At 42.9% G+C, this 26,084-nt stretch overlaps 1 protein-coding gene across 3 annotated transcripts in view; it reads right to left on the minus strand.

Annotated features, from left to right (window-relative positions):
• The window catches only part of ADCY2 (adenylate cyclase 2), a 404,271-nt gene that overhangs the window by 66,083 nt on the left and 312,104 nt on the right, over nucleotides 1-26,084 (minus strand). For all 3 annotated transcript variants that reach the window (XM_090039146.1, XM_090039147.1, XM_090039145.1), the window contains one exon: nucleotides 16,075-16,159. In XM_090039146.1, the coding sequence (XP_089895272.1) occupies nucleotides 16,075-16,159 (85 nt within the window). The remainder of the gene's footprint in view (nucleotides 1-16,074; nucleotides 16,160-26,084) is intronic.

The following is a 26,084-nucleotide window of genomic DNA, read 5'->3' on the forward strand; positions in this document are numbered from 1 at the left end:
ACAGAGGAAGCTAAATAACAGGAAACAATTGTTTGTGTTTAACTCTGTGTAAATGAAAGCAGTCCATTAAGGAATGGAGAATGGCAGCTCAGTAGGAGCTAAGAAACCCCCAGTACACACTCCTGATTGTCATATACCATCCCATACTGGAGCCTAAAAGAAGGATCATCAAACAATTGCAGTCTATGCTCAAAGAGGATCAGACTTTGAAAAAGTATTCCCAATCACCCACCCCTCCCTACTGGCATTCAAACAACCTCCAAATCTCACTCATCATCAGAAGCAAACTCCCTGCTGTTCAGCAGACACCAAATGGAACACAACACCACATTAACTATTGATGCAAACTCTGTCAACACATCTCTGCTGTGACTGCAATCAACACCTCATTATAATGAAACCGTCAGAGTCCATGAAACTTACACATGTCTATCACGAATGTGGTATATCGCACTGTACCAAATGCCCTCATGGCAATATGTGGGCAAAAGCAGACAAAAACTATGCTGCAGAATTAAAGAGCACACGAAAAAGATAAAGGACAGAAACACACAATCATTAGTAGGAGAAAACTTTCTGCAGAACAATCACTCCATTTCTGACCTCATATTCCTTGTACTCAAAGGTGTGCATCTACACGTTGGCCTATGGCAATGTAGTGACGTGCTATGTTGCCTCATGGTGCATTACAGTGATATAGCAATCACATGGGTCTACACATGATCTGTAGCTATGTCGCCATACTGGCACACTCCCCCAGTATAGCACGCTGCTACAGCGATGTAGTGGTGAAATCGAACTGTGCACTGCATGTATGGTGCAGTAACCACCCACACTGCTCCGTGCTTTAGTGCCATAGGATGGTGCTATAGCAATGGCACTGTACAACGATGTGTAGCTGCAACCAAGAAATCTATAAAAACTTCAAAAGATGAGCTTGTGAACAGAAATTAATGACCTTATAGGATATGAAAAACAATGGATTAAACACAGACAGTGACATCATAGCTCTTTACTATGCACTTAATGTCTCTCCCAACAGCTCTGCATTTCACAGGTAACACCCACCTCCCTTTTGAATAGTCAGGGGTTCTCAACCAGCCCCCCAGCCAGATCCAGCCCGCAATTTCCCAACTGTCTGGAAATATGGTGGTGGGGTAGTGGTGGCACTGTTCCCCTGCTGCCAAATCTCCAAGTCCATGAGAAGTCCTGAGCCTGTACTGGGCCCCAGGACCAAATTCCAGTGTGGGGACTGGGAGAGGGTGGTACTGGGCCCTTACGGACCAATCCCAGTATGTGGGGGGGCAGGAGGGGCAGCACTGATCCCCTAAGGCCCAATCTTGGTGTGCCAGGCAAGGAAGGGGCAATGCTGGGCTCCCAGGACCCAATCCTTGCACCAGGGTGCAGGAGGGAACAGCACTGGGACCCAATCTGCCTATGTGGAGAAGTGTAGAGCAGATCAGGGTGTTGCCAGGCTCCCAGGGCCTAATCCTGGTGCATAGGGCAGGCAGGGGACAGTGTCATACCCCTGGGCTTGATCCAGCCTGTAGACAGGCTTTGTGCCAGTCATCTGGCCTGAGAGGCAAACAGGTTGAGCACCACTCTTCTATATGACTTGGCTATCCAGCCAACTTCGTTTTCCTTGTTTTGAAACTACTGATCACCTATCTTTCCTCTCACTTCACTGCCATTCCCAATTCCTTCAGTGACTGCTTTCATTTATGTGGAGTTAAACATAACCGATTTTTTTCTGATACTTAGTTTAATCTGTGTCTGCTTCTTTCTCAGACCTGAAGGATACTTGATGCCAAAGCTTGTCCAGTATCTTTTATAATAATACAGCTGATCCAATAAAAAAATCACAAAAACCCCCTTGCCGCTCATATTAAAATCTAGTCTGATTTCTTGCATACCTCCAGTGATAGAATTTCATTCAGTATTTCTTGCATTGAATGCAAAGAATTGTACCTGAACTAGAGCATATCCCCTATAAAGACTTATTTTAATATAAAGACTCTAAATGCTAGAGACTTTCCCACATGCTTTGGTAGCCTGTCACAATCATTAATGGCCTTTACGGTTAACAATATGCACATTATTGCTTCGTCTACACCTGTATACATCTCCCTTTATGAATGAACTACTACACCACAGTTTCATGAAGGAAGTCTGAGTTCTCTTTACTAAAATGTACTATGAACCTAGCTAGAAATATCATTAACCAAACAATCTATATAGCCTGTAGGGGCTACTCATTTCCAGTACAGTATCTGATATTATATGGTTTTAAAGGCTTAGTTGGAATCCATGGATTGAACTTTCTATTGTTTCATCTAAATTTTTTCTTTTTTGTTTTCTATTATAATATTTATGTATATCAAGATTCATATAAAGAACAGATTTATTTTATGACCAAGGTAAAAACAATGGAGACTAAAACTGAATTTGAGGAAGTGATACATTGTGTATCAAATACAACCAATCAATCATCAGGTTCCTTTCTGCTGTTTTTAGCAACACCATGATATTGCTGAAACTACAACTATTGTAAGCTTGGGCCAGAAGAAAAATATGGATCCTGCCAGCTTATGATTTGAGAAATGAAATTGTAGCCTTGTTATTTCCATTCCTCAAGTATTTTTTAGGAACATATCAAAAGTCTCAAACTTTCATTTCATACTGTACATCAAATAAAGATATTTTTCAAGAAAATCTTTCTAGCAGAGAGCCCAATTTAGGTTGGAAGACCTATCACTCTATGAAAGAAAATAAAATTGCCATCTTGATTTTGCTGGATGTATCAGTCAGTTCTATCTTTCATTTTAAGTTAGAAGGATTCAAATGACTAATACCACTCTCTTTTCTTAGGGCCTTGTTACAGCTTATGCTGTGAGATGCACAAATGTTGATCAGCTTAGCTCCAGGTCGGAGCAGTGACATGTTCAGGCTGGCAGGGGCCTGGAAGCCTGAAGGGTAGGAATCCCTGTCCCCTCTCATTCTGGGCCTCCCCCCACTCTCCTGCCCCCATGGGGCTCCCCACTGCTTGTGACTGCTTGCACTGTCTGCTGGAGAGAAGCAGGCACGGAAGAGTTAATTTGCCTGCCTGCCTCCCTGCAGCCACTGCTGCCAGGCTTCTGTCCTTCTCTCGGCTAAGCCTGGCTTAGAGACCAGCAACAGTGATGGTGGTAACGGTAATGGCTGGGCTGGCAGGTTAGTATTTCCCTGCCTGCTCTCCCCACCCCTGAGACAGGCAGAGAGAGCAGCCACAGGTAAGCAGGGGGTGAGATGTTGGGGGCAGAGAGCAGTGACCTGGGGTGCTGGGGAGGGCAATAGGCCCAATCTGGGCAATCAGGGGAGGGGGAGAGGGATGGGGACGGGTAGCTTAGAGTGCCTACACCTTAGTATAGCATGACCTGAGTAACAGATCAGAGATAAACCTGCTGTGGAGTAGCATAATTTTGAGCTGCCCAAGAAGTGCTTAAACCTAATTTTAGGTGCTAATGTGCAGACAATCTAGGGATTAAGAGGTCTAGGAGCTGCCCAAAATTACTATTTAACAAAGACCTTATATTAGAACCTTCATTCCCCCCTTCCAAGACTGCAGAACAAAATAAAACAAAGGCTGCGTTTTCTTTTCAAAGATCTAGGTACTAAAATGCATTGTTTACAGGATGGGTGCATCTACACGTCGCCATACAGTGACATTGCTACAGAGCTGTGCTTTAGTACTTCCTTTTGGGAGTATTAACGTATGGTGCAGTAATTGCCCGTACTGCACCATGCATGTGGCACATGGTTAAAATTTGCTGCAGCATCACTGTAGTGGCACACTAAAATGGGGGAGCATGCCACTACAGCAACAGAGCTGCCAATCACATGTAGACCAACATGATTGCTACATCACCACAGCATGCCATATAGCGGCATAGTGCATTGCTGCATTGCCAGTGGGTGATGTGTAGACGCACCTGATGGGTCTATAGAACCCTTTGCAATCCAAAATGTTTTTGTAAAAGAAATGTCACCAAGCAGCAAATGTGTAATTAGAAAACTTTCTTCGTTCATAATTTTTCTGAAGGTCATTTAATCTAGAAGTGTGAGGCTAATGAAAAAAAATAAAAATTTAATATAGAAAGGCAACATGACAAAAGATTGGAACAAAATTTACATGAGAATTCTTCTCTCAATGCACAAATGTATTGATTGCCAGTGATACAAAATGGGTTATTTATGAACAAATGTACTGTTGTTGTCTACATGTGTTGTCTTCACCAACCCAACCTATGGTAGCATGTTTATTTATTGATTTATATGCCACCTCTCCCTAGAAAGGCTCAACGTGGCTTACATATGCTTACTACACAGCCATTTACAGAGCAGTTGATCACTGGGGGCTATGAACAGATTTCCAGTAGTCTGACTTGAGTAATTCACTTTTGAAGAGTTTAAGTAGTCTATATGCTTTGGTTCTCTATTGCTAAACTTCCATGTTAGCACATGAGCTCCAAAGAGGAGAGAGAGAGTGGCTCACTGGTCGAAACACTTCCTTGTGTGCTGCTGGCTAAGAAAATGGTGTGCCTAACCCTACTAGCCAAAAGAGGTAGGGCTTGGGTGGGATATTCCTTCTGTGTGCCTCGTTCATATGAATAAGATTTTTTTTCCTTAAAAGAAATAAAAAATATTGAGCAGTAAAAGGCGGGAGACAGTTTCTGGAAATTTTGCAAGCAATATAAGACATTTCATATTTGCAGCATCTAAAAATTCGGCATTTGGTGATTGTTAAAGTGCTTATTAAAATAGCTTAATAAATATTACAGCAAATTGCCTCACTTCTTACAAGAAAAAAGCTTTCACATGCAGGTTTTATTCATTTTCTTCAGGAATTACAAATGTATTTCTATTTCTGATGTGATTAAAATATTCTATTCCCTATTGGGTCCAACACTGACTGCACTATGGTATCTAAGTTTCTTCCTGTTTTACATTAAGCTATGTGATTCACCTCTGATGCATGTTTATTTCCTCATCCTCCTCTCGTGGGGGGAAGTGGGTGCAATAAATGGTTTTCTTTTGGTATTGTATATATATCATACACACACACAGCTATAGGCTTATGCTAGAAAAGGCAAATTCAAAGAAAGATATATTGTATTTGGAGCAGGATGTGGTAAGATCAATGGACTTGTGTGTACATGTTTAATATTAAATTGCAGAAAAATCTTCTACTAAATCTGAATAAAGCTCAAGGAGTTCAGTGCAGTATTCTGAACTGAAAATAATATATACTGTTAAGTTATAGGAAGTAATAGGTATTGCACATGTAGAATCAATGTTAGTCATCCCTAAACTGATTAATATGATATGACAACTCATCATGAAAACTGGGAAATACTATTTGTCTTTAATATCAAATTTATTACAGTGTAAACTGTATCATCTTTCCACAAATCAAAGCCTGCTTCAGCTTTTGGTAAAACTAATGTCACTTTAACTGAGACCAACAAAATGGTGCCAGGTGACAATTACAGCATAGCTGAAAGTGTCACAGGAGTTGTCACATAGCCTTCATGCTAGTGGTGGTTAGAAAATTGTTACTGAAGACCTTGCATTTACAGAAAGTCTGTGAATCATATTCCTGTAGTTCTATCACTCTTTTGTCCCACTTGCAAACCTCATACATCTCAATATGTTACTAAAATTGCCTTTACAGAAAAATGGGACTTGTAGGTTTATGAGGCACCAAAAGACAAAAAATGGTTACAGTTATTCATGTTCCTATTTTCCGTCAGGCCTAAAGAATAGGCCAAGGCTCCATCAGAATGGCTTGACATATACTGCTTCAGCTTAAGTTTTGTGAAGGGAACTTAATCTTGTAAAGTTATATTCACATTTACTTTGAGTACATAGTCCCATTGACTTCACCAGGACCAGAAAGGTACTTAAAATTAACCATGGGTAAGTCCTTGGAACAAGGGACTTACTGACTGTGGCCCAGTCCACAAGCAGACTTCAAACCTAACCTTTCAAGTAACCTATTCCTGTACCAAAATCCACAGCTCCTGAGTTAGGCCCTTTGGTGGTGAGCCTGAGGCTGCTACAGAGAAACAAGCCCTGCCAAATTGCTCCTAGCATATACATACCCATACCTGGCAATCAGGCAATGTAAAAGGTCTACTGGGTCCTGACAGCTCTATGCCAGGGGTGGGCAAAATATGGCCCGCAGGCCGGAGGTGGCCTGCCAAGCCATTCTATCCAGCTTGCGGGGCCCCTAAAAATTTTAGTAAATTAATATTAATCTGCCCTGGGCTGCCTGTCATGCGGCCCTTGATGGCTTGCCAAGACTCAATAAGCGGCCCTCCGCCCAAAATAATTGTCCGCCCCTGCTCTAAGCCATCTGTGCTGCCTAACTGCTGGGCTTGGGCAGATGTGGAGCAGGAGGCAGTGTGTGGTCCTGTTTCCCCCAAGAGGTCCTGTGCCTGGCAGGTCATCAGCATAGGTTTGGCTTTAGGCTACTACCTTTCAGAATATGATTCACTGAGGTCAGTGTGCTTAGCAGACAGCTACTTAAGACAGACCACGGGGAATGATAAGGATAGGACACATTTTCGAAAGTGCACCACACCATTGTCTCCATGCTGATGTGCATTTTGCCACTTATACAACTGCAAGTGACACAGCACCATGCGCATCAGCTTGCAGGCGGAGCAGAAATGATTAATTGAGTCTGCTGAGACGCGCAGGATCTCTGGCAGGTCCAGGCACAAAAATGTGTGTGTATAAATGACCTGAGGTACCTACAGATGTTAAGTGCTTGTAGGAGTAGGGGGCAGCTAAGCAGGAACTCTGAGGCTGCCATGTTGGACCCAGGTGCCTAAATCCTAGTTTATGGACTTCAGTCCTTTTGCAGATACAAGTTTAATGCTGCTTACAGATGTGAAAAAAATGGTACTTTAAGGTTGGGGCTCCCATGCACTAAACAGCTCTGTGGGCTCCCATGCACTGAGAGTGCAGCGCATGCTCAGAAGAGGCACTGTATTAGTTGGACCTGGCTCAGCCAACGTCTGTATATATCAGGCAATTCAGTGGGGCTTTTTGGGGCTTTTATCTAATAGCTAGTTGAAATCGGCTATTAGATAAAAGCACCAAAACCCCTGCTGAAGTGCCCAATCTATACAGATGCTGAGGAGCTGGGCTGAACTAATGTGCTGCCTCTTCTAATAAAGCACTGGGAGTGGGTTTTTCCCCCCACACCTGTCGGTGGCCTAAATGTATGCCAACTGACAGACATCCAGTTATGTATGCAGGCTGCTCTTTTCTCAGCTCTCCTTGTTAGTACTTAGCTTGCAAGCAAAACCTTGCTGTGAAGATGTGAACAATACAGCCCTCTTAAAAGTCTCAAATTTCATCCTCATTGGATGTATGTGGATAAAGTATGTCACTGCTTCCAAGATAAATCTAGGAATCAAGAAAATGTTTTCACACTAGCAATGCTCAGACTGATATTCTGTTCTCTAGTCTTCAGGAACATATTTGCCTTTCTGCCTGGTTTGCAAATGCTACATTACCACCAGTGTTCCTTGCACTAGTCAGCTGCAAAGAGCTTTTGCTTAACTATTTCTGAATGAAAAGTTAATCTAAAATGACAGAGGAGAAGATTGTGCTTCAGTGTTACGGAAGATGACTAAACATTTACATTTCAGCTCTTATGGCTCATGGTAAAGCCACTGTCTTAGTATAGCTAATAAATAATAATAATCTCTCTTTATAGCTATCAGATACAGTAGTGTTGCTTACAAATAAGACTGTATGTGAAGCTTGCCCTTAGTAGGTTATAGTAGGACTGGAGTGTTGTAGCCATGATAGCCCAGGAAATATGTGAAGCTTTTTGGTGATATCTTTTATTGGATCAACTGTATCACTGGCAGAGATTCTAGACAGCTTTTGGGCACGAATTGCCCTTCTTCAAATCTGGGGAAAAAGTGAAGCCTAAATTTAAAAAAAAATGGCATGTGCCACACCTTTTACACATTTTTAAATGAAAACAATGCCTTTCACAATCATGGAGGAACCTCCCTATGAAGAGCAACTGCTTACTTTAAGGAGAGCAAGACAGAGATATGATCAAGATAGTCTAAGTAAGTGGCAGGCAAGGAAGCAAATATGACAGTTATTTTTTACCTGCTTTTAATATGGGAACAAAGGGACATCCAATGTGACTGCAAGACAGTTTAGCTAAAAGGAAAACCTATTTATGCACTCTGCAAATAGAATATTGACCTGTTTACTAAGCTATATCTTTGAGCCTCATATTAGCAGGATTCAGAAAAGAATTGGATATTTACATGGATAAAGAGATAACCCAGAATTACAGCAGTAGTGAAAAAGAGGTAAAAGGAAAAAGCAAACAATAATTTAAGGCCAAATACTGTTCTGTGTCTGAGGCAGCTTCAGTATAGCTTGCTAATTGCCTCAAACTTAGGTGCCTCCTTCAGCACAGCTTTCCACCTCTAAGACCCAAAGATTCACAATCTTTCACTGTAGAGTCTGGTGTACCCTACAGGCAAAACCTCTCTTGCCTTGAGGTGGTCCACAGCCTTCCTATTCTGTGGAGTCTGCACACTCTCAAGCAATGATCCCCTATTGCAGAATGAAGTCCTGATCCTAGTCTGCCCCTGGAAGATGCTCAGCTTCCTCTCCCCTTCTATTAACACACAAACTTATAGGCAGCCTCACGAGCATCTATCACACTGCAGCTTAACCTGCCCTGACTCGCTGAGGACAGGAGGTACTCTGTGGGGATTCCATGCACTTGGAGTGGCAAGGTGGCAGGAGGGTGGCTGCGTGTGCTGGAGGTGGGAAAAGGCACCTGCCATGGCACCAGAACACCTAACTGGCAGACAGAGAAGAGTACCCTAACACTGCCCAAATGTCTACTGATTAGAGTACATGGCCAGAAAATGGGAGAACCAGGTTTTAAACCTCTCCAACCGCACAAGTCAGTCTAAAAGGGTTTGATTTTACAATGGTTACTTCCCAGGACATAACCTAATTACCACAACAAGCTTTAGGCAGAAATGAGAGTATTCTCTGCTCCTCCTCTTGAAACTTGGCTTCTCCTAGCATGAAGAAATCAGTGGGCCAGAAGAAGAGTAAGGAGAAGGAACATGGCATGCTCTAAATCTGGAAGCTTGCCACTGAGCCTGCTCTAGGCTCATCCTTCAGCTCCTTCCTTTGCTCCCTTACCCCAGCACCTGTTTTTAGGCCTGCTGAAAAATGGGCCAGGAACAGTCTCAACAGTGTACTTCTGGGTTCAGAGTGTGTTAGCAGGTGTGTACTGAGTTTGTAGCTGCAGGGACTTACCATCATTGTTGTGTAAACCAGCTCCCCATGGCCCAGTGTGATGGACACCCTGTTTAAAAAGAGGGAGTCGTGGGGCTGACTTTTATTCCTAATGCAATTTATTTTATTCAGTAAGCGTGTATTGCATAAATCTTGTAGAGAACAAGTACTGGGGAGTCTGACTCCATAGATTAGCAGTTAGGATGCTCAGCTGAAAGGGGAGTCCTAGGATGCTTGTATACACCACGGGGGTTTAATTCAGTTTAGTTCTCGCTAAATTGAAACGGTGGGTTTTTAAAACCCCACCATTTCCACCATTCCAATTTAGGGACAATTAAACTGAACTAAAACCCTGTGGTGTGTATACAAGGTTGTGGGCCCAATCCTTACCTGACTGTCGGCGACTATGGCGCCCCCCCGAGACTGCCTGGGTGGGTGCCACCTGGGGGGCCCCGCTGCTGCAGAGGAAAGCGGTGGGTTCTCCCGCAGCTCAGGGGCTGTGCGACCTGGCAGCAGCTTGCCCCCAAACCCCCGCCGTGGGAGAGGCAGGTAAGATCCAGCACCTACCTCTGCACCATCCCAGCCACCTTCCCACCAGCTGGGACACCTGGGAACAGCTGGCTTGTCTCTGCGGCAGTGCGGCAAGGTGGCAGGAGGGTAGCTGCATGTGCTGGAGGCAAGATAAGGCAGTAGGGATGGTGCGTGGGGCACTGGAAGCCCACCAAGCCCTGTGCATGCCGGCTTCCAGCGTCCCATGTACCGTTGCATTTTGTTAGGTAGCAAACTAAAACATCTCAGAGGTGTTTTATCTTGCTACGTTACAAAGTCATTTAAAGTAAAATATGTCATCGAGCAAGGAAACAGCAACACCATTAAAGTGGATTAAGCTGCCAAGCATGCAAACAGCAGCACCATTAAAGAGGTGCAAAAGGGCATTTAAGCCACTTTAAAGACCAATTTTGTGACATGTACAAAGGCCCCTAGGCTCTAGTCCGTGAAGATGGCATTTACACACCTTTGAGGCCCAAGAGTTTGGAAGGAACCCTCATCTTGGTCTAGTATATAAACCCATCTCTAATTAAAGATGTTTTAGAAGTACGATGAGCATATTCTATCATTATTTACTGCAACGTTCCTTAAACGTCCTCAATGGAAAGTGCCACACAGAACACTAACATCCCACCTCTTGTACATTTTCTGGACCATCACAGCTACAACACTTCCACTTCAGCTCGACTGAGGCACTGGGTTCTTGCCAGTATCAGTGGTAATATTTTGGATTGAAGGTACTGGAGGCTTCAGAACTGCGTAACTTTTCCCACAGGTCCGCAATACTTTCAGAGGACAGCTCTGTATGCAAGTTTGTTCTATGATCCTGTTAGTTTGTAAGTGATCGAACTAGATAGCATTGTGGTGCTCAGGAATTGGTAGAATCAATGGGCCATTAATTTATAATGAATCTAAAGTGAAAATTAAGTCTAACTCTTCTCTCTCATGATATATTAACTAAGTCACAGCAATCTTTTAATTTATTTTATTAATTTATTTAAACTATAACCAGAAGAGAAGATTAAAGCAAACAAGATTTGTTTTTTATTATATTCACTTTCCAACTGAAAGAAAATTAAAAGTCCTAGGACTGTTCAAGACTGACAGCCGTTCCATGTTTTATTCCCTTTGCAATGATGGCAGCTATTTACAACGAGCACAGACTCAGAGGACAAAAAGTGTTTAATTTTATAAGACAAGCACATAATACGGAGAGTCAAATATCCTCATTTTTAATCTACTGTTTTTATTGTATTCCATCTCCAAATTCTATTCTGTTTGCTTTATTTTACTAAATTCAGTATTTACTAAGGACCAAAAGTTAGCTCACCTAGCCGTGGAAAATGCCTGGTTATTTATTTTTACCAGGCAAGTTTTGCAAACTTATTTAATGGCAGTTTTACATTCTAAGTAGACATCCATGCATACGTGAGTACGTGCATGCACACGCACATACACACAGCGTAACAACATCTACTACCCTGAAATGTATATGCATGTTGTTCAGTGGAGTAAATAGGAATGTGTATACAAATTTGACAATAAAATTTGTATCTGAACCTGATCTTTTTAAAAATAGTATCAAAGCAGAAAAAGCCTTCTAGCTACCCTAAATGAATTGCAGACTCAAAAGGGGCTTTATAGATCTTTGGAGAAGGATGGTAAAATACACTGTGCCAGCAATAGCACTTATTTTGCTCAGAAAAGGCTTTAGGTTGATAAATCCTGTCTTCGTAAAAGCCTAGGAATAAAATGTGAAGGTCAAAAACTAGAGTCTTTTTTGGCTCAATGTTTATGCTGCTCCAGCTACTCTTTTCAGTGGCAGGGCTTACAGCGGCTTCAATTCTGGAACAGACATGCTAAAGGGGTATCACAGCTTACCTGTGATGAAGGCTGAAAAATAATGCTGAGATTCTGCCTTGCAGAAGAGACAAAATGGGGCAGGTGCATTGGGAGTGGAAGAAAGATATGACTAATAGTTTAGCCATTTTGCTGGTGTTTCTCCTAATAATATACAGTTGGACAGTGATGATGTACAATATGTAACAATAACAGTTCTAACAGCTATGATTAGAATAATTTGTAACGATAATATAATGGCCTATTTTGCAGTTGTCACCATGATCCTTACTGACATATTACAAGTTCCTTAGACTCTGAGCCAAACCTACAAGACACAAGCATAGAGAGTTCCTCTCCCATGTACTGAGATCATAGGGAGAAATCTCATAGAAGGCTGCACATACAACGACAAGCTCCTATTCCGGGGAAGCATTTTCAATATGGATTAGAAAATATCAGATTTATGAAAAATATATTGCCAACATTGAAAATAAACATTAGGTATTATTTAAGAGGCATAAATTCTCACGGCTGCTTGTAGCCTTGGAGTTTGACTGGGCAATTCCTTTAAAACAAAGCCTCAGAAAAGTATGTTGGGGTCGTTCCCCTGCCCAGAAACTGGATGGTACAGAAGAAACACTCCAGTGGAATATACATCTCACGATCCCTAGACTCTAATATGCCAGCATACTCTGTTTCTGGAATTTTCCTGGGCTGTCTTTTTAATAATTCCCCAGCAGAAAACATTTCAGATCTCTCTAGAGTCCTCTAGCCTGCTATATCTCTCCGCTGGAGCAATCTGTTCTTATTCCCTATTTTCTTCCTTATGCACTGTTATTCACTGGTACACCTCCTGCTGCCATCATTTTTCCTCATGTCAATAGCAGACAGTAATAAAATGTGACATTGCATTAGATTTGTGTAGGAAAGCTAAGCTAACCTGGGCTATAAAGTAGCAATGCTATTCAGTCATAATGTAATACAGTGTATTCAAGGATCTCAAAGCACTTAATAATCCTTGGTGCTTGGGAAGGGGCACTATCCTTAGTTTATAGAGAAGCAAATGGAGAGGCAGGGAAATAAATTATTTGCCCCAAAGCACACATTAATTTGGTAGTAGATTCAGAAGAAATGCTACAAATTGTCAGTTCTTTTTTTTTCTTGTTTCAAGGGCTAGATCACATTCACTCCCTATTTTATTTTATATGAGGTAAAGTTAAAAGTTGTAAGGCTACACATCTGCACAACAGTCTAACATTTTGTTGTTGTTGCTTTCAAACAATAGCTCTATCTCTCAGCTCTCTGCATGGGAGCTTAAAGACAAGTGAAGGGATAAATATGGAGAACAGGGAATTAAATACCACAGAGCCTCTACAGATTTGAATTAGCAAAGCACATGCTGTGGAACGCAAAGAGCTGTCTCTGTCTGTGGAATTGCTAAATGACATTGTACTGAAAGGTAAGGTTGTTTGTGGGTGATACCTTTTGTTGGACCAGTCGCAAGATTGGGAGAGACTTAGGCAAGCTTTCAAGTACAAGGCATTTGTATGTCCTCCATGAACTTCACAGTATCTTGTGATGAACACCCAACACCTTTCACAGTAGGTTAAAACCCTAGCAGGGCAACCAACTGCATTGCAAAGTTCTGCATATCTTGCACATCCCCAAATCCCAAACTCTATTTGCACATCCCCAAATCCCAAACTCTGCAGGGCCAAAGGGCTTCAGAGAGAGATATTGCTGCACCATCTCAGCAAAGGAATAGATGACACTTGTTCTGTTATAGGTGTGGAAAAGATGGTCACATAGCCACAAAGTACCAGAAAATCCCACTTTAGTTTTTTGGAAGCTGAAGCTTAGTTGGGAAGAGTTGGGAAACGATGACGGTACAAAAGACTTACTGGTCCAAATCTCTTTAGGATTAATAGGTTAATACAGCAGAGGTCTTAGTGAGGACTAAAAGGACAGACTACCTGACAGTGCTGGACAGTGGGTGACCATTATTTTCCAGTCATTTTATGATGAGAACCTAAGCTTTTTTCAACTATTAATTGGACTGGCACTGCATGTCCAATTTATAATGGATGTTATCTAGCTGGAATTTCCAGAGGAAATCGTTGCAGTTAAGAAGGAAGCACTGCTGTGTTCATATGCCCTGACCACAGGGGAATTCAAGATGTGCCTGTGATAATAGTGATTGATACCAGCCTTTTCAAAGTACTTGCCAGATACCATTAACAAAAAGCAGACGAGTACTATTAAACTACCTTAAAGATGCACTCACTTTGTGCCTTGGCATATAGGCAGATTGAAAGCACTGGTCAGAAGAGTGATGACATACCCACTGGGGCAATAGCACATGAAGGCAAGACTGCTACAGTAGTGCCTGCTAAAAATGAAGGCCAGTTATTTACCACCAGTACTTGTCTGAACAAGAATAGTGCCAAAAGACTGACTATGACTGTAGCCAGTATGAGACTCAGGCACCACCAACAGACCCTGAAAAATTGAATTTGTGGAATTTACTCCTGCCTCCAGTGTACACCCAAGAACTGAGCAGATGGAGTAGCACAACAAAGCCCATGCCTATTTCGCATATTGGGACTCGGGTATGAGAAGTGGGTAGAGGGCTTGTAGCACTTCTCTCTCTGCTCAGGTCCCAGGAAGACTGAGCAGCATGGCAAGGCCCATCCATATGTCTTAGATCAGGACTCCCATGAGAGAAATGGGCAAGGGGTTTGTGACTCTGCTCTCCCAGGAGCAATTTCTACCTGGTTTGAACTGGGTTATTTTTCTATAGAACCACCATATTTGGTATGAGGAAAAAATAGTGTTAACATTTGTACACTCATGGTTTCTACTGGGAGAATAGTGACACTTGTACATGGCCAGATATCAAAGATATGCAACCCTATCTTCAGGAGATAATACACAATGGTATCATTATGGAGTCCTATAGTCCACATGTGTTACCAGCTGTCATAGTCCATAAAAAGAACAGAAAGATACATAGGTGCAAAGGCTATCATGTCCTGAATAGTCACACTGGCTGTGTCTACAAGTGTGCCTAACTGTAAGCAGACTAATTAGCTGAAGAGTAAAGTGTAACCATCTACATGTGTGATGGTATTAGGCAACAGTAAACTAATTAGTGCAGCAGTAAGATAGTACCGTTGGGGGTAGTACTATCTTACAGTGGGGTAATTAACTGTGATTAAACACACATGTAGATGCTGACCACAGACATAAATTGAGCCCGGTCAGCCCAGCCAGCAGGGAGCCAGACTCCTGCCTGCCACCTAGCCACACAGCTCCACACTTTCAGTACCCTCATGGCCCAGCCAGCCCCTCTGCCACCCAATGCAACCACCTGGAGCCCAGGGCTGACCCCCTATGCCTTCCTGGCAGCCCAGGCCAAGCAGGGCAGGAGTGGCCCTGGTGTAAACTGCTCTGCCCCAGCTCAAATTGCTGCTGTCTCAGGTGCACATGTAGACACTACAACGGGAATAGTTTACTTTGGTTCAAACTGCTCCAGAGTTTATTGCTTTGAATTGCACATGTAGATGCACCCACTGTAACCAAATGTTTATCTAAATCTCTCCTAAGTATAGAGTTGGTTCAATAGAAGACATATCCTACAAAAAAAAAGCCTTCCCTTTCACATACTGCCTGGAGGATTGTGGCTACGACATCACTCCAGTACTACCACGACATTATGCTGGAAGGAATTCACAAGAGATGTTTTTGCTTTTCTCATGAAACTGAGGTTAGGTTCAAATTCTTCAAGTTAACGTACGTGCCAATAATAGCATATTAACAGATTATATGGCAACACTGATTTTAAGGCAAAAATTAAACACCTAATCCTCTAGCTTCTGTATGATATAAATAAATGAATACTAAATTTGCTATTAAATACAGATCACACACTTGTTTGATATTTTTAAAAAACCACAAAGCCCCCACCATGCATGAAACATATTTACTAAATAATCTTAAAAAAATGCTAGCCCTTGTTAGTACAAAAGCTAATCTATGCATTTCAGGAAATGAGCCTGTAATGTAAACCTTTCTTTGAGTCACAATTAAAACCCATGTAAGCAAGAACCATCATCATACTGGTGTCTTCTGTTTTTCAGATTAACAAGGATGCGTAAAAGGGAATCATTCCATTAGAAGCTGGCATATGCTTGCTGTGCTCAGACAAAAAAGCTCACTAAAACCAACGGGAAACTTGCCAACAAACTGCACTAATAGGCCCTAATGAAATTGGTAATGAAATACATATTGAAATTATATATATAATTCTGTAGGCCACTGAGTTAATATTTTCTGTTTACTTACCAAAAGTTGTCCAGCAAAACATATAAAAAGAATGAAGGAAAGCAAGAGAAATGCCGCCCCAAAGGAAATTCCAAGAATAGATGTTCTACAAGAAAAAAAAAGAAAAAAGTTTATTGGACATATGAATATTCAAATCATGTATATTTTATAAATAATGAAACCTTATAATCTTGCTTAGAATATCAAGGAAAAGATGCCTAAAATTAATACCCCAGCATTAACTATGCATAAACAGCAATTTTCAAACACCAGTAGTGCAGAAAAATAAATCTATTTTTTTCTTAGTAGAAAGCTAAGAGATTCAACTTATTAATAATGGTCTATTTCCTTGGCAAAGTTCAACTTTTTAAGTGCAAGCATATCAACAATAGAGCCATTAAAATTCTTTCTTGAAAAAAAACCCAAGACTGTATATTTTTCCATTCTCTTTCTTTTCAACCAAGGTTGAACCGTCCTTGGCTCATATTTTCCAAAACTGTTATTTTAGGTGGAAACCATGTTAGGAAAATGCTTGCTTCTTACATACGATCTTCAGAAAATTGTGCCTGAAAACCATGATTTGTAATGAAAACCTTAATTATTGATGTTGATCAATTCTGATGTGCTCATTATTACTGTAGACATAATACAGGACATGACACCTTTGCAAATTAATAAATGGCATAGTCTATCTTAAGTACATTTTTTTCTGTAGAAATTCTATATTAAAGAAGAAATTTGTTGCTAATCTGTTGCTGTTATACAAGTTATGTATTCAAGTGTTTACTGAATTTCCAAAATTAACTTTAGTAGCGTGGTAGTGATAACAGTAATAAGAACTTGTTTCTTCAATCACCACTGAAAGGAAAGGAGAAAAACAGCAAATGTGAATCAAACAATGACGAAGAGAAAGAAAAGCAACATTAAAATGAAAAAAAAAAGAAAGAAAAAGATTGATTAAAAAAGCTATTTTCTTCCTGAATTTGGACTTCATTGCAGACTCCAGTCAGGGATCCATTACTGAGTGCAAAAAGTAGAACACACATTGCCTACACGTGCTTAGTATGCCAAAGTATGCATTAGGCCATAATATTCTAAAGTCTCTCTCAAAGAACATCAAGATGAGCTACAAGGAACTAGATCAGCTACAGAAGGGGTCAGATCCAACCCACCAATTGATTGGATTCAACCTGTGGGCTGGCCCCCACCAATTGATTGTATCTGGTCTATGGCTACCCACGGGGCCAAGCCCTGCTTGGTCTTACCCGGTGCAACCCATGCTATGATCCCACTGGCATCAGCCCCTGCTCTGGCCCCAGCCAGCATGCACAGCTTCTCAGGGGGGCTACTTCCAGTGCACCTACACACTGCTTGGCTCCCCCCCGCTCCTCCAATGGTTCCTCCTCCTTCGTGTGTTGCCTCTGTTGCACTGCTCTGAGCAGCAGGCAGTACAGGGAAGCGATGGCAGCTGTGGGGACACATGCTGAACACTACAGGGGGAGCGGCAGATGGGTAGACTCCTGCCCCACCACACAGGGCTCCAGCTCCAGGCTACCTTCCACTCAATTATCTGCCCACAGGTATCTGTGTGAGTGGAAGGCAGCTGGGAGCTGGAGCTGGAGTCCTGAGCTGGGGTAGGAGCTACTTGGCTGCAGTTTCCTGCCTGCCTGCAGTGGTGCAGCAGGGGCAAGAGGAGGAGCCACTGGAGGCAGGGACAGCTGAGTAGCTCCCAGGAGGCTGAAGCTACACTAGGAGAAAACCCACTGAAAAGCTGTGCATGCTGGCTGGGGCCAGGCCCACTGGGTGGCCGTGGGAGCAGGGGGAGGTGCAGCATGAGCTGCCCTGTGAGGGAGTGGGTCGGGCTCAGCCCCATGCAGAGCACCATGTAGCAAGGGCAGCTGCAGGCTAGATGCGGGGGACAGAGACAAATGCACTAGCATTACCCTGGTGAGCTATGCTGCATGCGCCCCCTACTCTCCCTCACTCATTCCACCCCCAGCTGGCTCTTGGGACCTTATGCACAGGCAGTGCCCACCCCCGCAACACCCTTCCCACACACACCCCTTCCTCCCGCCCACACATTCACACCCCCACACACACCTCCCACCTTTCCACAAATCGCCCCAGCCTCCACACATAGTATACACGAGTTAGACTTTCTTTTGAGCTATTATGCAGTAGCCTCCATATATGCTACTTAAAAAGAATATAAATCAGGACAAAGATATTTTTGAAATAAAATTAAAATACGGTATAGTAAATGTTTGATTTTCAGTATATAGTTTGTTTTTAATTTACAATTTGTTAAAACGACATCTTCTAAAAGATTTTGTGTGTGCGGCCCTTGACATCTCACCAAAACTCATTAAGTGACCCTCCTAAATCAGTTAAGTCTGATATGACATTCAGGTTTATCTGAAACTGGTTTCAGTCATTTTGAAAGTGGCTTATGTGCACTGAACTAGGGACAGACATTACACATAAACTGGTTTAAGTGATCAGAAACTGGTTTAAACCTGTAATGGAACAGATGCTCAGTGCACAGAAACCAATTTGAGAATGGCTGAAACCGGTTTGAGATAAATGAGATTGAATATAGTGTCAGACTTAATTGATTTGGCTCAAACATTTATGCAATGTCTGTCCCAGACCCCTTGTTGATTTAACTTAAATCAGACTCCCCCAGCATCCTGGCATGCTCTCTGGGCTGGGTGGAGCTCCCTGTTCCATAGCAGGGCTGGCCCCTTCCCTCTGCTCCCTGCCTGCTGCTCCAGCAATCCCTACAGGCATCTGCCTGGCTTCTGCTTCCCTCTACCCTCTCCACTCTCTGCTAAGCAGGCATTCCCCTGTCCCTCACAGACACCACTCAGCATTAGCTAGAAGACTACATGCTGGCTACCTCCAAGCTGTGGCACATGGGACAAAGGCAGAATCAACAGATAGCTGGCAATGTCTCTCTGTTGTTTTCTTAATGGGGTGATAAACATTGAGCTAAGGGTGATACAAAATCCTTGATGGGCTGGTCAGGAGTGGGGGAACCCCTCCCTAATCATAGTGTCCTGCCGGGGCCTGGTAATGTGCCCCTCAGCTCAGCTCTGTGGAAGGGAAGGGAGGGATGCTCTAGTGCCCCCAGCTTCTAGCATGAGCCACTGGAAGCATGTGCCTGCATTTCTCAGATACCTGTCTGGTTACAAAACTGATTTAGCCTAGCCAGGTTAGGCTAACCTGCAAAGACTGAATCAGTTCAAGTTCAGGCTTTTTGAATGTCTATCCCTAGCCCTGTTGTGTTACATATTTGAACTGGATCCGATCACTTATAGTGGTTTATGCGTAATTTTTGTCCCTAGCCTCCGTGACCACTCAGACAACAATCTTGTGCTTGGGCAGAACTAGTTCTTGTACAGAACTCATAGGGCCAAAAGGAATAATACTTTAATCTGCTGCTAAGCTCTAGTCTTGAACACTCCTTTGTCTTGTATGTAGTGAAACTCTGCTCTTGCCTCTTGAGCACATTTACACTAATACTTCTCATTATCAACTACAACCCATTTGCTCAAGCTCTAGTGCTCAATTGCCAAGAACATGTACAAAATGCTTTTCATACCCCTTTATTAAAAACATTATTTCATAATTATGGACAACTGGAAATCCGTGTGTTTATTTGCTTTTAAAACTTAAATAGCTTGAAAGTTATTCTGACTTCATTTATTAATTTTTACTATTTTTAATATTTATTTTTACAAAATATAGGTTGAAATTTGGAAAAAATCCTCTGAAGCAATTATTTCATTTTCATTAATTACTGAGGCAATTGTAAAAACATTAGCATTCATATCACAATGTTTAAAATCACAGTGCCATTACTTGACATATGACTGGACCGGAAGTAGACAGACTCATTTGTATGAGTATACACACCTTTGTAGCACTGTTTCAGCTGTTTGCAACACTATAAAGATGGCAAAGTGCCAAAAAATACTACTTCTTTCAAACAGTAACTTCTTGGCATTGCTACATTTTATAGTTCTGCATGTAATGTCTATTTAGTATTTGCAGTTCTACAGTAATACTAATAAGAAATACTTTTCTCTTCAATCACCCTTGAAAGGAAAGGAAAAAAACTGTAAATGTGAATACTTGGTAAATTATCCACCAAGTAACAATGAAAAGAAAGAAAAGCAACATTAAAATGAAAAAAAGAAACGGATTTATTAAAAAGCTGTTTTATTCCTGAATTTGGAATTCTAGGACCACCAGAATCCCACAATGCTCTGCTAACTCCCATCCTCTTTTGAGGTAGGCAGAGAGGGAGAGTGAATGGCTGGGTCTCTCATAGCTTCCAGCGAGCTGTTAAAGAGTCCTGATGAAGTAATGAGAGAAATAAATGGTACATTTAGGTTTTCTTCTCATGAGATGTATTCATTTGTAGAATAATATTCCACGGGAAACAGGGGTATCATCACTGCTCTGGATTTTGCAAGTAGATTGGGAAAAGTGCTATGAAGAATACAGTAGAAAACAATCACTGAAGAACAATGAGTTAGGTCAGTGATTTTCACCCTGTGGTTTGTGAACCCCTGGGGTCCACAGACTTTGTCTAAGGGGTCTGTGAAAGATGGCTATGACCAACCAAAGTATGTAAATACACTTACAATTCAAAGGGGTCTACACCTCCATTTAAATTTTTTCAGTGGTCTGAAAATGAAAAAAGTTTAAAAACCACTGGTCTAGATGATCTAATCATCTGGATGGCCTTATTTCAAAAACATTGTTCTTCTCTCCAAAGACTCTTCTCTAAAGAGAAAATGAAATATTAACTTGTGTGAACATAACAACAGCATTCCATGAACACAGACAATAGAATTTTGCTCTGTTGTACAAATATGCATGCAGTCCTGCACAAAGGCAAATGAGGGAAGCATTTGGCCCAAATGTTTCAAACTAACTTGCCTTTTATATTTTTAAAGTTTTTTTATCCTTCTGTATTTTCTTGTCTATTGAATTTCTTTATAACAGAGTAAAAACATCTGACTCCAACGTGTAAATTATATGAGTTAATTTTTTTTCTGCTTTCTAAGTCGCCTTATGCAGATGGCCTACTATCGCTATTACAGTTTAAAAAGAACCATTTTAAAAGAAACAGAATATGTCTTCCAAGTTTTCTTCATGGGAAAAAGATGAATTATAATTGCTTTTACATTTCTGTGCTATGAAGGGGATGTGATGACACTAACAATGTACTCCCAAAAGCTAATGGGCACATTGTCCTGCTAAATATTGCTCCTGTGCAAAGCCTGTTAATTCTTCCTTTATTAAATTCAAGTGCAAATAATATATGTTAGTGCATTACATATCTAATTTAATGGACAGAAAAGGGGATGAGTAAGAATACTAATTAATTATAACTTTGGGTTATTAGGTTTAATTGTAATAACTATTAGGTTTGTAAGTTAAAAAGTAATTTTACCTTTTAATCTATCCACAACATAATTTAAGGAGAAGATGTAATGTATATACTTGTGGAAAGACAAGAAAAAAAAAAGGTTGAAAACCTATGTGCTGTCAAATGGCTGGAAATACTTTAGTAAGCACTGAAAGTAAGCCACCTCCCTTCTGGGCCCCCCTCGGGCCCTGGGGGAGCCACACCTGGGCCACGGGTTAGTGAGGATTTAGTTAGGGAGCTTCTGGAGGGGTTGGACGTATTCAAGTCAGCCAGTACGGATGATCTCCACCCTAAAGTTCTAAAGGAACTGGCCAAGGTCATTGCAAGTCCCCTGGCACTGCTTTATGAGCACTCGTGGTACTCTGGTGAGGTGCCGGAGGACTGGAAGAGGGCCAAAGTGGTTCCCATCTTTAAAAAAGGCAGGAAGGAGGACCTGGGAAACTATAGGCCGGTTAGTCTTACCTCGATCCTAGGCAAGCTGTTCAAGAAAATTATTCTGGCACATATCCAGGAGGGGCAGGCAGGGGACTGCATGCTTAGGGGCAACCAACACGGGTTCATCAGTGGCAGGTCCTGTCAGACCAACCTGGTGGCCTTTTACGATCAGATCACCAGATCATTAGATGCAGGGGTAGCAGTGGATATAGTCTTCCTGGATTTCAGGAAGGCTTTTGACACTGTGTCTCACCCCGTTCTCACTAAGAAACTGGGGGGCTGTGGTGTAGACACCCACACAGTCAAATGGGTTGCCAACTGGCTGGAGGGCCGCACCCAGAGGGTGGTAGTGGATGGGTCCTTCTCAACCTGGAAGGATGTGGGCAGTGTGGTTCTGCAGGGCTCGGTCCTCGGGCCCACACTGTTCAACATCTTCGTCAGTGATTTGGACGAGGGGGTAAAAAGCACCCTGTTCAAATTTGCTGATGTCACTAAGATGTGGGGGGACACGTGGGCACACTAGAAGGATGCAACAGGCTACAATCAGACAGGTTACGAGGATGGGCAGATGAGAATAGGATGGGTTTCAACACAGACAAGTGCAAGGTGATGCACCTCGGGAGGAACAACCGGCACCACACCTACAAGTTAGGGAACTCCCCTCTTGTCAGCACGGAGGCGGAAAAGGATCTTGGGGTCATCATTGACTCCAAGATGAACATGGGCCGGCAATGTGGTGAGGCAGTTAGGAAGGCCAACCGCACCTTGTCACGCATCCACAGATGCATCTCGAGCAGGTCCAAAGAGGTGATCCTCCCCCTCTATGCGGCCCTGGTCAGGCCGCAGTTGGAGTACTGCGTCCAGTTCTGGGCGCCACACTTCAAGAGGGATGTCAACAGCATGGAGAGGGTCCAGAGGAGGGCCACTCCTATGATCAGGGGACAACAGGGCAGGCCCTACGAGGAGAGGCTACGGGACCTGAACCTGTTCAGCCTCCAAAAGAGAAGGCTGAGGGGGGATCTTGTGGCCTGTTATAAACTAGTCAGGGGGGATCAGCAGGCATTGGGGAAGTCACTGTTTCCCCGAGCACCGCCACGAGTGACCAGGAATAACGGTCACAAGCTGGCAGAGGGTAGGTTTAGGTTAGATATCAGGAGGCGCTACTTCACGGTCGGGGCGGCTAGGGTCTGGAACCAACTTCCAAGAGAAGTGGTGCAGGCTCCTACCCTGGGGGGTTTTAAGAGGAGGTTAGATGAACATCTTGCTGGGGTCGTTTGACCCCACTATTCTTTCCTGCCATGGCAGGGGGTCAGACTAGATGATCTGCTCAGGTCCCTTCCAACCCTAGAAACTATGAAACTATGAAAACCTTGCATTGTCTTTGGGCCCTGTGTAAGTAGGCAGGAGAGGAAAACAATATTTGAAGGACAGAATTCCAGGGCCAGTTTTAGTTGCCATACTCAGGGAATATTTACCCATAGAAGTTTAAGTGTGAATGTTCCCATTTTTTAAATTTGAAAACAGAAATTTCATCAAGTTTAATGAAAAGCATTTGAGAGATGAAAATCAGGAGTAACAAAAGGTTGAAAAATGTTCATAGACTTATACATTATTAAAACAGAAAGGCTACTGTGACCTAGTCCGACCAGCAGAACTGCCAAACAACTTCCTTGAAATAATTCAAGATTGAATGACAGGACATTTCTTAGAAAAATGACAGAAACACAAGCAATAGGTTTGCACAGCTCTAGTCACCCAAGGCCACAGTGCATTTCACTTACTAGGTATCTAAATGGATTTAGGCATCCAGTTGTGTTCCACCTTGTCTAGTCCCTGAAAAATCCATTAATGCAGGGATGCTCAACCCAGATCTGGCCAGCAGAGTCATGTCATCCAGCCTGTGGGATTCCCCAGATCCAAAAATTTGGCAACAAAAGAGAAGGGGAAGCATTAATTAGTGCTTCTGCTAAAATTCCAGACCTGTGGGGAGCCCCATGTATGGGATAACATGATTTACATGTAGAAGTCCTGGATGAAGAGCTGTGCAAATCAGCTGTATGCCTCTGTGCCCAGCTGTTTCTAATTGTGAAGAGGCTCTATGCATCTAGAGACATTTAACAGAATGTCTCTACCTGTCTGGAGCCCTGTGCAGCCAGGAAAATGCAGTCATGTTCAGAGCGGGACTACAAATACTTTGCCTCTCATATGGATGAAGCTGCTGAGTCCTTCAGCAACCTTCCTGCACCTGGCACCTACAAACGGAGGGGGAAGGTGGTCATGGCCATCTGTAGAGAGGGGAAAAGAGGCTATGACTATGTCTAGAGAGAAAGCAGGTAAGTAGAACTGAGGCAGACATCAGAGAGAGAGGTGACTGAGGGAACTACAGAGACATTAGTTACAGTTAGGTTTAGGGCATTCAGGCTAGCTTTGGGGCCATGGAGGCCAGGGGCTAGAGGGACTACAGGAGGATCTAGGGAGAAGCAGGAAATGGCTATGGCCAGATGGGGAAGCCAGACAGGAGTGCAAAAAGGGTGCACCTTGTTCGATGGGAGCAGGAAGCTAGGAAGGAATCCTGAGGGTGGCTGGGGGTGGAAAAATAGCAGATTAATGGAGTATGAGTCTTGAGGTAGGAGTGAGAGAGGGAAGAGATTGAGCAGGAGACAGGTGCCCTCAAAGCTATGCCTTCCTATGGGATGCTCCACAACCTTCCCATGGATGCACCATGCTCTGTGCCTGTGAGGAATCCCAAGGCAGGAAACTATCACCCAGCCCCTACCATATATCACCTCCTACCTCTCCTCTTTGAGGCACTGACCCTACCAACACCACTGGTCTCTGACACGATGACCATGGAGGCTGCTAGAAGTAGGTAGGTAGGATGCTACAAATCTAATTGTCTCATGTTCCTATCCCAGCTTGTTGCACGTTGCCCACTAGTTTTCAGGTCCCTCCATTTCTTTTGGATGAACTTCATCCATCATCCATGAACCAAAAGGGTTCACCTGCTGTTGCAATTCTCCGAACAGGTGATCCTAGTCATTGAGGGGAGACTCAAAGTTTGTTCCCTCCAATGCTAAAACATAAATTCATTTGTGTGTGTGCGCACACCTTCCTTGGAAAATACTAGGTGGTAAATAGGGGGTACTAGCACTGCCTGACCATCTCCTGAGCTGGCTCAGCTCCCTTCATGGCAGCACTGGCTTGACACCAGGATGCCAAATTTCATCTAGTTACCCACATAACCTTTTTTTTTGCCTTAAATAATACTTGGATTCCTATATGGCAGTGTTTATTGCCTTACATAAATTTAAGGGGCTCTGTGCAGTCTCCTCCTGCAAAGTACTGCTGTGTGTGCTAGGTAGGGGCAGGGTTGAGGGCAGAAGAAGGAAAGTCCAGGTAGCCCCAAGGGAAGAACTGGCATCCCATCAGCCCACTGGGCAGCCAGAGGAACAAACCAAGCATTCTGTCCTGTGGATGTTGAAATAGGCCCCCATACTTCTAATGGAAGTACCTAGAGGTGGCATTCTAATCTTCTGTGGTTGTTTAGCCACCCAGGTGGGATCATCTGCGCACTTTTGCCTGTCTAATTCCCCAAAAGCCACTTATTTACATGGATGGCTATGTCCCACTACATAGTTGCATGGATTGGGCACATGTGGCAGTGGCTGGGGCACATGAATTCAACTCTTGTGGACACATAGCAGTCTTAGATGCCCACAAATGGAGATGGTCAAAACCTATGACTCCATGACTTAGATTCAGGAATAGAAAATGGCTACAGCTGTGTTTCTTGCCCCTGTAGCTCAGTAGCTAGGGCACGCGGCTGTAATGCTATAGATCTTGGGTCTGAAATAGAACCATTTTTGCTTCCCAGCACAGCACTCTGGCCACTGCACCACAGGTGAGGTACTAGTACTGTCCTTGGAAATAACAGAGGAAGGGCAGTGCAGGGGGAAACTTCCACCTCACTTTTGACATGGGACCAATCCAGAAGCCACCTCCTTCAGCTATATACCACCTTGCTTGTTCTCATCCCTCAGATTCCATATCTCCCACAGACCTCATTCTTGTGGCTGCCCTGTGGTGTGATGGTTAGTGTGCCATACTAGAAAGTAAAAGAGATCCAGCATAGATAAGGATTTTTTTGTGGACT

This window comes from Crocodylus siamensis, chromosome 3 (assembly GCF_052110815.1).
Source record: "Crocodylus siamensis isolate JL-2025a chromosome 3, ASM5211081v1, whole genome shotgun sequence".
Classification (NCBI taxonomy): Eukaryota; Metazoa; Chordata; order Crocodylia; family Crocodylidae; genus Crocodylus; species Crocodylus siamensis.